Here is a 12199-nt window from a genome sequence, read left to right on the forward strand (position 1 = left end):
CAAAGGATGAGGTACGGTGTGAGGGAATATAGAGATCATTAGTATTGCGAGAATGGATAGAGGATTTGAACTTGAAGAGTTGGGAAAATATAAGATGGTCTTTGGATAACTTGGAAAAGGAATGAAGCCCAAAAAATTACTGGCGGCGAAAGAAAGGAGAAAAGCCACTTCAACTCATCGTAGCAGTGGCGAAATGCGGGAGTCTCTGGAAATGCTGAAAATAAATCTTTTGAAGCAGTTTATGAGAGGCGCTTGAGAGCTTAGCTTCAATATCACCAGAAAGACTGGCCATACACTAAGGCAATCATAGTCCGAAATGGGGGGGGGGCAAATAAGAGAGGAAACTAGGAGTTGTCGGGTCTTAATTGGGGAAAAGGTGTCAGGGAACTATTAAACTGCTTCAGAATGTGGATGAAACGACAAGAGATTTGGGAAACATGATTTTTCCAGGATAGGTTTTGGTCAAAAGTGATACCAAGGTTTTTCACAGAGGAACAATAGAAGAAGAAGAAGAATAAATATTTATTATAATAAATATATACAATACATAAAATAAATAAAGAAGTATAAATGTATAAAAACATTTCAACCTTCTTAGCTAAGTGAAGTAAGAAAAATGTTTAGGTGAGGAGGATTGGAATGCAGGGATAAAAAGGAGAGGAAAAACCTGCAGCTAGTGTTGAGAGTTAGAGTAGGATATGTTTTAGTCTTTTGTGTCCTGTATGTTGTTGAAGGATCTGTAGGGGAGGCTATGTCGCGGCAGAGTGGATTGGGAAGGCAGTCTAGGATGGAAAGGAGTTTGAGCAGACGATTTTGGATATAGGAGTGTACCGGGGGATAATAGACGCAGTCTCCGTGGAGTGAATCAATTCTAGTGCGTCGAGGAGAGTCTGAGAAATTTGTTATGGGTTATCTGAATTTTCTTGATGTTGCTACAAGTCCAGGCTCCAAGGGGAACAACATTTTATTGGGATATTATAGAGGAAAAGATTAGGAAGAGGGAGCCAATGATTTAAGGAGAGAGTTGGAGCCAATAACAATAGCTTTGGTCTTTTCAGCAACGTATTTCCCCGAAATCTGTTTTATCTATGTTGTTGCAACAAAATTACAGTTATAAAGGAGGGTTTGCACTATATTTTATTTGGGAATTTTATCTTTTATAGAAAAAGAGAAAAGAAATTGTCAAAGTTGGGTGTTTTTCAAGGTTACGCTTTTTCGTGCAGTTTTTTGACGATCAACCCCTTATAATCCTACCGGAGCAGTTTTAATGAATGGTAGTGAAGTAAAGAATGAATTTGGGGGGGGGCCTTCTCAATTTATTTCACCGGCCGATAAATCCATTATTCATTCATCCTCGAATACATACGTGAAACGATTAGATTTGTGAATGAAATTGACCTGTGTGACATTTGCAAAATAGTTTACACGGTGTGTGTGTGTTTGTGAGGTGACATTGAGGCGGAAATACTAGTGGGACCCCATGTTTCATTCATAATTTAATTCCCGCTGAATACGGCGGCCATAACCATCGGGTAGTTCCTTCCGCTACCCCCCCGTGGGACAAGCCATGCTGCATTGAACATTGAAATAGAACGTTGGCTCTCTCTCTCTCTCTCTCTTTCTCCACTCTCTCTCTTGGTTTTCAAGTCTTAAAGCTTTAATACGTTGCTTCCGCCAAACAGGCTTGATTATCTGTAAATATTCTATTAAGATGTACTCTTTGGAGAGCTTGCTCCCTTTTAGCAACACCAGCCCACATCGCTTGAAATATTTACGGAAGCCGAACACCTACGTGATTGTCTGCCACTAAAATATGATGTGATATCTTAAATTTATTATACTTCCTATTTGATGCAGAAGTAATTGAAATCACTTATTTAACTAAAGCATGAGAAGGGGGTGTCTTATTGTCGTGCTGATTTTCGATTCGATTTCGATTATCACCGAAAATATCCGCCATTTTGAGGATTCCCTAATTTAGAAAAAGGGGTTTTAACTGAATTATGTACGTGAGCTTTGTCTAAAACCATCGTAAGTAAGGGGGGAAAGAAAAATGGCCAAAAAGTTGGAACTTTGATACTAAGCTTTGGGCCGACAGGAAAAAACATGTTTAAAATTTTAGTCAAAAGTACTACTTTACTGAATCAATATTTTGAGTTATTTTTTTTTTTTTGTATCTTTTTTCCTAGAAAAATCCTTTTTAAGGGCACTTTTGGGCGATTGTGATACAGTTAAAGTATTTTTACTTTTTGTTGCCTTGCCATCTAGATTGCCATCATTACCCCTTAACTGGTATACTTAAAATCTCAACTTCTACTGATATCGTCGGGTCAGCTTTGACCCGAAACTTTAAATGCACATTACTTTTTAAAAGATCATTGATTTTAATTAAATTCAATTTAGTTTTTCTAAGAAAATTTATTTAGCAAACGAAAATGATGAATATTTTGTTAAACTTGTTTCATAAGTACTGGAATTACCATGATGCGAGTATAACATACTTGTTTTGTTTTGGTACAAAAAACCGACGTTTTGTTGCCAGTAAAAACAAACAATGAAGTTCCGACGGTAGTTTCTTTTATTTGGAATTATATAAGAGGGGTTTTTCTTTTTTCTTTTTTTCGTAATGTCCCCGAGTAAGACAAATTTAGCTTTCCTAATTCATCGGCCAGCTTAACTGAACAGAACCAGTTAACAGCAATAATATTAAATATTATGGAATATTTACTATATAATATTTAATATTCATAGAATAATATTAAAAAATAGAACAGAAAACAAACTCCAAAACGTAAAATTGAAAAATATTAAGAAAAAAAAGTTATAACGGAAATGGTATTGTTGGGTCAAATTTGACCCAAAACCTATATTTTATTTACTTGCACTGCTCGAAGAACGACTGATTTGTATGGTCGATTGTTGGTGAGGATGAAAGATGGAAGAATTCAGAGGAGGCGAGATGTTTATAGTTAATTCCTACAAAATGCCACACAAAAGAAAAACGTACGGGTCAAATTTGGTATCCGACGATACCCAGTTGAGGGTTTAAGAAACTATCCAAATTCCGTCAAGGCCGTGGGGCTATAAGTATAATTGTAGGGCCTATTGGACTGGCCAGTGCAGGCCCCAGAAAACACATGCATCGCATAGGCCTGGCAGGTGATAGCCTTTTGTAGGTTCTGTCAGTAGGAAGAAGAGGAAACAGCACTGCATGTGTTGTGTCAGTGTGAGGAGGGGCTCGTATGGCTAAGGATGTTACTTCTCGGGGAGGAAAAACCAAGGCCTGTGAGATTTACCTAGGGAGCCTGCTCTCCAGCATTAAGAGTCTGATTAAAAGGACAGGTCTGGAGGGTGAGCTTTAGAGTGAGGGAAGCCACAATAGATCCAAAGGGGTCGCAGTGGCGTAGGCCTTGAGGCCGCCCTAGTTTAATCTAATCTAACTATCCAAATTTCAAGTAAATCAGCTGACCATGATAAAGAGATTTCTTTTCATTCTATTAAAGTGAGAATATCTAAATTGTTCAAAGTTAACTATGTTAAATTTTTTTTTTTATGGAGAATTCTAATTTTGTAAAATTTTATTACGTCAAGTTTTTAACAATTTGAGTACAAAAAAAAGGTCCATAAATATTAAACTTTACTGTATAATTTATAATCTCTAATAATCACCGTTTTTATTAGAGATTATAAAAATAATAGCAAAATGCATATATTATTATACTAGCCAATAAAATAACCTTGCGTATAATATATTCATTGAAGCGCATAGTTCTTTTTTATATATATAAGCAAGAGCTTTTACTACTTTAAAGTTATTTATGTTTTATTGCTCAATTAATAATAAAATACACTAAAACTTGAGAGATATTTACTGAGAAACACTCGCTTGACTTTATCCAAAATTAAAGTTCTTTGGACAAACTATTTCCGTGGACTTCCGCTTTGAATATTTTTCTTTAAATTTAAAAATTTTACTTAAATACAGTTGTACCTCGGTTTTCGAACGACTTGACTTTCGAACAAATCGGAATTCGACCAAGAAATTCACGGAAAATATTGTTCTGAAATCCGAACAAACATTTGGAACTCGAACACCACCGAGATGAGCCGAGTTGTTTTTATATTTGTACACTTTTAGATCTTATTTCTTGTTTAGATACATGTTTTTACATAAAATATATAAAAATTAGGCCAGTAAAACGGCCTAATATTTCTGGGGCTTAGTAACGAAATAAACTGACTTAGTTTACATTATTTCTTATGGGATAAATTGTTTCGGTTCTCGACCGCACTTCCGGAACGAATTGTGGTCGAGAACCGAGGTACCACTGTATTTAGTTCCTGTTTAATTTCTTCTTGAATTGAGTCCATACTTTATACTTAAATGAGACTTTAGAATACTAGTTTATGTCTTTTTTTAAAACATGGGCCCTATTTTGATTTAAAGTTTTCATTACTTTACATTTTATAATAATTTATAATGTTTGCAAACACTCACTTTACCTCTTATTTCCCAATTTAGTAAATAAATTTTTGTTTTCCTGGTTCACGTGACCTCAAACCGGATGTTAGCGTTGTACTGGAGAATAAGGAGAATTTGAAATGATGACGTAGTAATCAAAAAGTAAATAAAGAAAAAAAAAAGAGATGACGTTTCAAACCGCTAAATTCTCATCATTGAAATGATGTTTGAGTTTCGGCCGTTAATAATTTTGATGAATTAGCATGAGAGAAAGAGAGAGGAGATGGAGGGAGATGGAGGGAGAGGGAGGGAGATGGCGTTTTCCCCGTTCAACATTCCGCTTTTTTTTCTAATTGCGTCAGCTGCGTAAACAATTTCTTCGCCTATCTTTACTCGTTTTTAAATTCATTGTTTATGGTTTATTTAGTAATTTCTTCATCAGTAAAAGAGTTCATTTTAATTTTGTCTGTCTGTTTCTGTAACAGAAAGTACAGGTAGAAGTATTCGTGCAGATTTTGGAATATGGACCTTCAAATTAGAGCAACTGGTTATGAAAAATTAGGGTGTGTATGTATATATATATATATATATATATATTTAAGATAAATATATGTGTGTTAGAAAATGAGAAGGAGAAGAATTAGATATGAGAAGAAGGGGGAGAAAGTAAAGAAGTGAGAAATCCGTTTGAGTTAGGCAGTTGTTATCGAGTTGTACCAGTTGGAGACGTTCTTTTGATTTAAGTAGTATTGTTTAAAGTAGTTTGTTTATTTAAGGTTGCTAGGTTACGAACTGTTGTTTTTTTAAGGTTGCTAGGTTACGGATTGTTGTTATTTAAGGTTGCTAAGATACGGAATTTTTTTTTTTATTGGTTAATTGAATAGATTTCACCCAATATATGTGGGAAAAGAGAAAGAGAAAGATGGGATAGGAGAAGCAAAGGCAGGAAGTAGAGAAGTGAGAAATCCGTTTGAGTTAAGTTGTTATCGAGTTACACCAGTTGGAGACGTTCTTTTGATTTAAGTAGTAGGAGTTTGTTTATTAAAGGTTGCTAGGTTACGGATATGTTTTTTTTTTTATTGGCTAATTGAACAGATTTCACCCAATATATGTGGGAAAAGAGAAAGCAAAGGATGCGATAGGAGAAGAAGGTGGAGGTAGAAAAAAAGTGAGAAATCCGTTTGAGTTAGGCAGTTGTTATCGAGTTACACCAGTTGGAGACGTTCTTTTGATTTAAGTAGTAGGAGTTTGTTTATTAAAGGTTGCTAGGTTACGGATATGTTTTTTTTTTTATTGGCTAATTGAACAGATTTCACCCAATATATGTGGGAAAAGAGAAAGCAAAGGATGCGATAGGAGAAGAAGGTGGAGGTAGAAAAAAAGTGAGAAATCCGTTTGAGTTAGGCAGTTGTTATCGAGTTATACCAGTTGTAGACGTTCTTTTGATTTAAGTAGTGCACAACTGTTTAAAGGAGTTTGTTTATTTAAGGTTGCTAGGTTACGGATTGTTGTTTTTTTAAGGTTGCTAGGTTACGGATCTGTTTTTTGTTTGATTGGCTAATTAAACAGTAAACGTGGAGATATTACAAGAGAAGTACAGTTGTTTTGGATGGTTCGTGAGTTTTTTGTTGTTTTTTTAAAAGCAGTGATTTGTGAAGTTATTTAAAATAAAATCCTTCTTTAATATCAAATTTCCCTTCACTAGCTACCATTATTATAACATATATGTCTCTCTGTGGGAAGTACGTTGTCAACGTAGCGGAGCCCTTACGTTTGTGTAATCTAAAGCCTAATACATAAAACTTTTGGTTTAATGTGAAAACTTTTCCAGACACATTAGAGTGAATTCAAATGTGTTTTTGTCGGGGAGGAGCGGCTTCATTACTGAAATTGTAATACCCCTACAGAGTAACATGAGACTTTTACACTGACAAAAATCATAATTGGAAAGAAATTTCTTTTAATGTTACACAGTAAATACGTAAGTAAGAACATGGTGTTTGTTTCTTGTGATTAGCGCTCTGTATAGGTATTAAAGCCGTTAGCATAAAGTTAGCGTATTATATGGTCAGGCTAAGATAATGAGACGGGTTTATTATGGCTGACTTTTCCCTCCTGGAGGGTGTCGCTACTGCTGCTGCTGTCTAGTGGTCATTAGTAAAGCTCCAGTTAATTACGCTATTTCTTCAACATGGCTAAGCTGTGAAAAAAAAAAAAATAGAACGTGCCATTCTTATCGTCATAATATTCTTTTAGTTTTTAAAATGGCTGGTGGCACTTGTTTTAATTTTTAATAAATTTATTCAGCACAGCGTCTTCATTTTATTTTTATTCATTATTTATTCTACCGAATGTTAAATTTAATTTTTTTTCAAGACGCACCAAAATGGCGATTATTTAGATTAATTGGTGCCACATTTTTTTTTTAATTCTTGTTTTAATCCTCGTAATAAAGAAAATATGGTAATTGTTAAAAGTTTTTGGTTGGGTATTTCAAAGGGGAACATTTTTATAAGTTCTGTTATCTCTTTACAGGTAAGCATGCAGCTGGTTTACATTTTACTGCTTTTCGTAAGTTACTATTATTTATATTGATCTTTTCATTTAAATCGATACTATTTTTGGAATTTCAAAAAAACAAGTCAGTGTTGCCAGTTTATCAGTTGTCAAAAAAAAAAAAAAATATCGTATTATTTCTTAGACAATTTTTTTTTAATAATAATAATAAAATTTGCTCTGTTAAGTATCATTTCCGGTTTTGCGATTTTTATCGATAAGTTACGGATGAATCTTATGGGTAAGTCCTGATCGAAAGTTTTAGCTTTAATTTTTCTTTTTTTAAAAAAAGTTTTTGTTCACGCTAAGGCTCACTCATACCACTATTGCCAACTTAATTGCTTTCAAACGGATATTACCAGCGAAAACTATTTCCGGAAGTTAAAAAAATATATATATTTGACTAATCGTGATGCTTTAATAATAATTTAATAGCAATATTTTTTTTATTTTGAAAAATGTTTCTGCCTCCTCTCTCATTCAAGATTTAAAATAAGGGAAATATAAAGCTGGAATAAATGAATTCAAAAGAACTAATGTTTCTCTTTCTGTGACAAAAGTTGTGAAATGGTAATTCATTTTGTGTGATCATAAAAAAATAAAAAATAAAATGAAACATAAGAAAAGAGAATAAATAATCTAGAGAATGTAAGAGGCCCTCTACTCCTGCGGGACCGGTAATATATGCGAGATTAACCTGTTGTGCAATTCTGGAGTGCGCTCGTGTGTACAAACTGAGAAACAACTAACACTCACACGCACATAGCAACTCGGCAGTGACGTATCGCATGGCAAAATTTATTGTCCAGCGGCGGCGGGAGGATAGAACCACTCCCTTCCCCTTCCAACGTTAGCCTTTTAGGCTATCCTAGCCTACCTTTCAGGCTAACTTCTTAACTTTCTTGGACTGTTGCCAACTGTCTAGCTGATACCTGCTACATTTCTGGTTGTTAACCACTAAAACTCCTTCATTGTAATATATTCTGCAAGATTCTTTATTTATTCATAGGTTATTCTTCTTCTCTTTGTGACATGCTGTCCTTTGTCATTAGTATTAAAAATTGTGTAAAATAATTTCAATTTGGTTGTCAACTTTATTAAGGTGCTCGTTTTATTGGGCTTCAGTTTGGGAAAAGTTAAATGATGTCTCTTACTATCAGGAAGCTGCTATAGACCAATCCGTTTGACTGTTCAATTCTGATTGATTACCGAAGACTTCTTGACAACAGATTCAGTCCGTCTTAACATTAACATCTTTTATCTATCTAGAACTGTTTAAGATCGTACAGAAGGGAACTGCCTAGTTCAATTATCCTGCCGAAATTACAGTCTCATTGATCGCAAATCCTCCCCGCAATCTTTAATGTTCCTATCTACAGTACCAGTTTAATGATCCACAGGTTCTTAAGATAACTTATCGTAGACAGGTATCCCCTCTCCATGAAACTACTTCCCCGTTATGTTCACTCCGAGTCATTCCAAAGTTGGAGTTGAATTGAAAGGTTATGAACTTTCTAAGACTTGTCATTTAAATGTATACACCATCCAGGTAGCTACCCAGGGATTGTAAGGGGAATGGAGAGCCGGCGCCTTTCCTTAAATTTCCCCAAGAAAGACTTATCCAGCCTCAAACTTTTGGTTACTACCTTGGGTAACTCTCAGAACTCTCTAGCCTACAGCAGTCTCTAAGGCCAGTGATTCTCAACCTTTTTGTCGCGGCGGCACACTTTTAATAATTTCACAATTTGGGGCGGCACACTAACAATAAGTTTAAAAGTATTTCACTTATCCCCATAATACACTGTGTAAAATAGTTTATATTTATTTTCAATATAAAATAAAATAATATGTACTACAAAAACAACAGTATTATGTTTACTAAGGGATTAATTACAAGTTAATAATAAGAATACTTTTAATGAGAAATTTGAGCTTGATCTTTTTTTGATAATTACAGTTTATATTTGGTCGTATAGATGATAATGCTCCTCTCATATCGTCTTCTACAATTTAATATACAAATTTTTATTGTATGCCTTTTCTAAAATTTGGCGGCACGCTTCAAAACTTTCGCGGCACAGTGGTTGGTGAATCACTGGTCCAGTCAATGTTCTCTCGTTACAGACAACTCTGTCAGGCTCACTGTCCGGTGAAGAGCTGTATAGAAACTCCCTAGAAAGAGAAAATCTAAGGGCCAGCAGAACCCGAGATCTCCGCGTGGGAATCCAATCCCTTCCCTAAAATTTTTGAATTAAAGTTCCCTACCATGGTTTTAAACCATTGTGTGACAATATTATACTCAACCTGTGAAAACAGGTTGAGCGTTAAATTAAAACTCTGCCCCACCTTCCTCAACTTCTTTGTATTGATAACAAAAAATTTTTAAGATCACAAAGTTGTGACGTCACGTTGAAAACAGTTACCACCCCTACTTCCTTCTCACGCCCCTTTCACACAGTAATGAAATTAACGTTAGGCTTTTCCTTAAGAAAACTAATTTTCCCTGGAGATAATTATTTTTACTTGCTACTTGAATTTCATCTGAAATTCATTTTCATCGTGCAATTAATTTATGAAAATATTAAATTCGTTTTTAATTATAGTCGGGTGCAGTAATTATTATTTTTATTTTTTTATGGCTTTTATTATTATTGTGATTAGGTTTTTGATGATTATTATCGCTTAATAATGTTAGCTTAAGTTATTACATCCAATGCACAAAGCTGGGTTTGTAACAGTTGTTAGGACAGTAGATACAACAAACGCTGATGGTAAAAACGTAAAAATATCATTGTCAGCTTGTAAGGTCGAAAGCTTGGCATTTCGTATTTTAAGTTTGATACGCCACAATACTTCCTTTTACTTACGATAGTAAGAGGAAACGTTAAAAAGGAAATTGATTGCTGCATTTAATCGAGGCTTGAATTGAAACCCTTTTTGAGACAGGAAGTAAAATCATGAAATTACTTTGATTAGTAGTTGTAAAGTTGAATTTGGAATGCTCCTCTTACATATTAAAGGGAAGAGCTTACAACAAAATCCTGTCTAACCAAGAAATCCTCCCGACTAATTGTAACTCCTGATGAAGTGGCAACACCCGGGGGGAGTAATGCTGAAATTTAATTGTATTCTATTTAGTTAATTGAAACAACCCAGGGTTCGCCCTGGGTAAAGCCCCCCCCCCCGGTAATACCTAATTAGAATGTGGTACACCTGGAAGCCATGATCTTCGTGCAGAGCATCATAAAGTCAAAGTCTGCTTTAACCTTAATGCTATTTATGCTGAACGTTTACTCCGTCATGTTACCCAAGGGCGACTGAGTCTTCTTCAGCGTTTTCTTCCGCCTTCCCGCCCTAGTTTAGCTATCTCGGTTACTTGTCATGTTTACCTTCATCTCAGCCGTAGCTTTTAACTGACTATGTATGGCAAACGTTTGGCGCTAAGATGGTGATCTTGACTCTCTAGCTAAAATAGAATCAATTTCAAGGTGCGTGTAACTTTTGGGGCTGGAGAAGATTTTAGACGGAAGGCGCTGCGACAAGGTGAGCTTTATAAGCTCCACTACTTCCTCTTCTTATCTCTCGCTCTGTATTCCCCAGGTATCCATCTAATGGAAATACATCGGGAGATTGCATTAAGGGCGAAGAAGTACCCTAGGGGTTTATATGTGGCGTACCTGCTTCCTCACTGAATGCCTTCCTCTACACACACACTCTCACAAATACACACTCACACACCAAAACTAGATAAGTATGCATCAGTTGTTCTGACAAAGTTATACTAGATTTCCACTTGAGCGGGGCCTCTCTCTCCGGAATGACTTTCGCTTGCGATCAAATAATCTAAACTTCGCGTATCCAAGGATGGCTTCACTGAACATCTTTGCCTTTTTCTTCTTCTTCTGCACCGTTTAAATATTAGATCCAACTTAAAATAAATACACAGCGTGCCACATTTGTTTTTTTGTTTAAGGAGGGGAGAGCGTAAGGATGTTGATGAATTAGTTCATCTTATTCGTCCTAGCACATTATGTTCACTGTAACCCTAATCGGTTTCGGACTTACGACCATCATCAGATGTGTAATAAGCAGCTGAAACCAACGAAATTCATCAGTAAATTTGCCAAATGAATTTTCCATAAATTTGGAATTCTACTCACGTACGCATTGAGTTGCTTATTAGTATTATTCAGGAAATGAGGGCGCCACGGTGGCCGAGCGGTTAAGATACTAGACCCGCAAAGCTAAGATGTATTGTTGGTTTAGTGGGTTCGATTCCCAGTCACTAGGTCTTGGATTTTATTTAATGGTTAATATGAGAAATTTATAGTAAAGTATGTTAGGCGGTTATAGGCTAGACCCGCAATGCTAAGTTGTATTGTTGGTTTAGTGGGTTCGATTCCCGGTCACTAGGTCTTGGATTTTATTTAATGGTTAATATGAGAAATTTATAGTAAAGTATGTTAGGCGGTTATAGGCTAGACCCGCAAAGCTAAGATGTATTGTTGGTTTAGTGGGTTCGATTCCCAGTCACTAGGTCTTGGATTTTATTTAATGGTTAATATGAGAAATTTACAGTAAAGTATGTTAGCTAGTCGCCTTTGTCCACGACACCTAATTTGGTAGTTGGACATTAAGCCCCGCTTGCAAAAATAGGCGATTACTTTACTTTTATTCAGGAAATGAGAACGCATGTTGTACTTAACTAAGCAGAATTCAATATCTCTCCCAGAAATTAACAATTTCCTGGCAAAAATTTTCTTTAATAGAACTAGGTATGCTGAATGAAAATTGTTGTGATCCACTTCTGGGAAAATTCCTCCCCCCCCACGGGAAAATAGAAAAATGGAGGCTAAATATAAAATGTGAATATTCCATAATTTTCCTGGCCACACACACAGGAACTTTTCACGGATTTAGATAGTCTACAAATAATAGATAACTTGAAACCGACAATCTGCATTATTGCAATTTTGTGAACGTCTCTCACTAAAAAAAGAGAAAGTGAAAAGACGGAACTAAAACAAATCCACAAACCTGTTGAATAAATGAAACAGTTTTTTCCAGTTTGTCTGTCGGTATGTTTCTCGCACATCGCGTTTCTCTCTCTCTCATTGTGCTGTTGAAAATTTGATCGTATTTGTGAGAAGACAAAAATGCCAGCGGATAGATACTGCATTA

At 35.5% G+C, this 12199-nt stretch overlaps 1 protein-coding gene across 2 annotated transcripts in view; it reads left to right on the forward strand.

Moving 5' to 3' along the window:
• LOC141448344 (uncharacterized) overlaps window positions 1–12199 on the forward strand; it is a 430320-nt gene that overhangs the window by 64511 nt on the left and 353610 nt on the right. Inside the window, exon 1 of one of the 2 annotated variants that reach the window (XM_074116679.1) lies at window positions 6411–6443. The exons of the other annotated variant lie outside the window; for it this stretch is intronic. Within the exon in view, the coding sequence (XP_073972780.1) occupies window positions 6426–6443 (18 nt within the window). The 5' untranslated portion in view covers window positions 6411–6425. Of the gene's footprint in view, window positions 1–6410; window positions 6444–12199 lie in introns of those variants that run through there. 2 annotated transcript variants of the gene reach the window in all.

Source organism: Rhodnius prolixus, unplaced genomic scaffold (genome assembly GCF_049639745.1).
Source record: "Rhodnius prolixus isolate KJV_2025 unplaced genomic scaffold, Rpr scaffold_19, whole genome shotgun sequence".
In the NCBI taxonomy this organism is placed as follows: Eukaryota; Metazoa; Arthropoda; class Insecta; order Hemiptera; family Reduviidae; genus Rhodnius; species Rhodnius prolixus.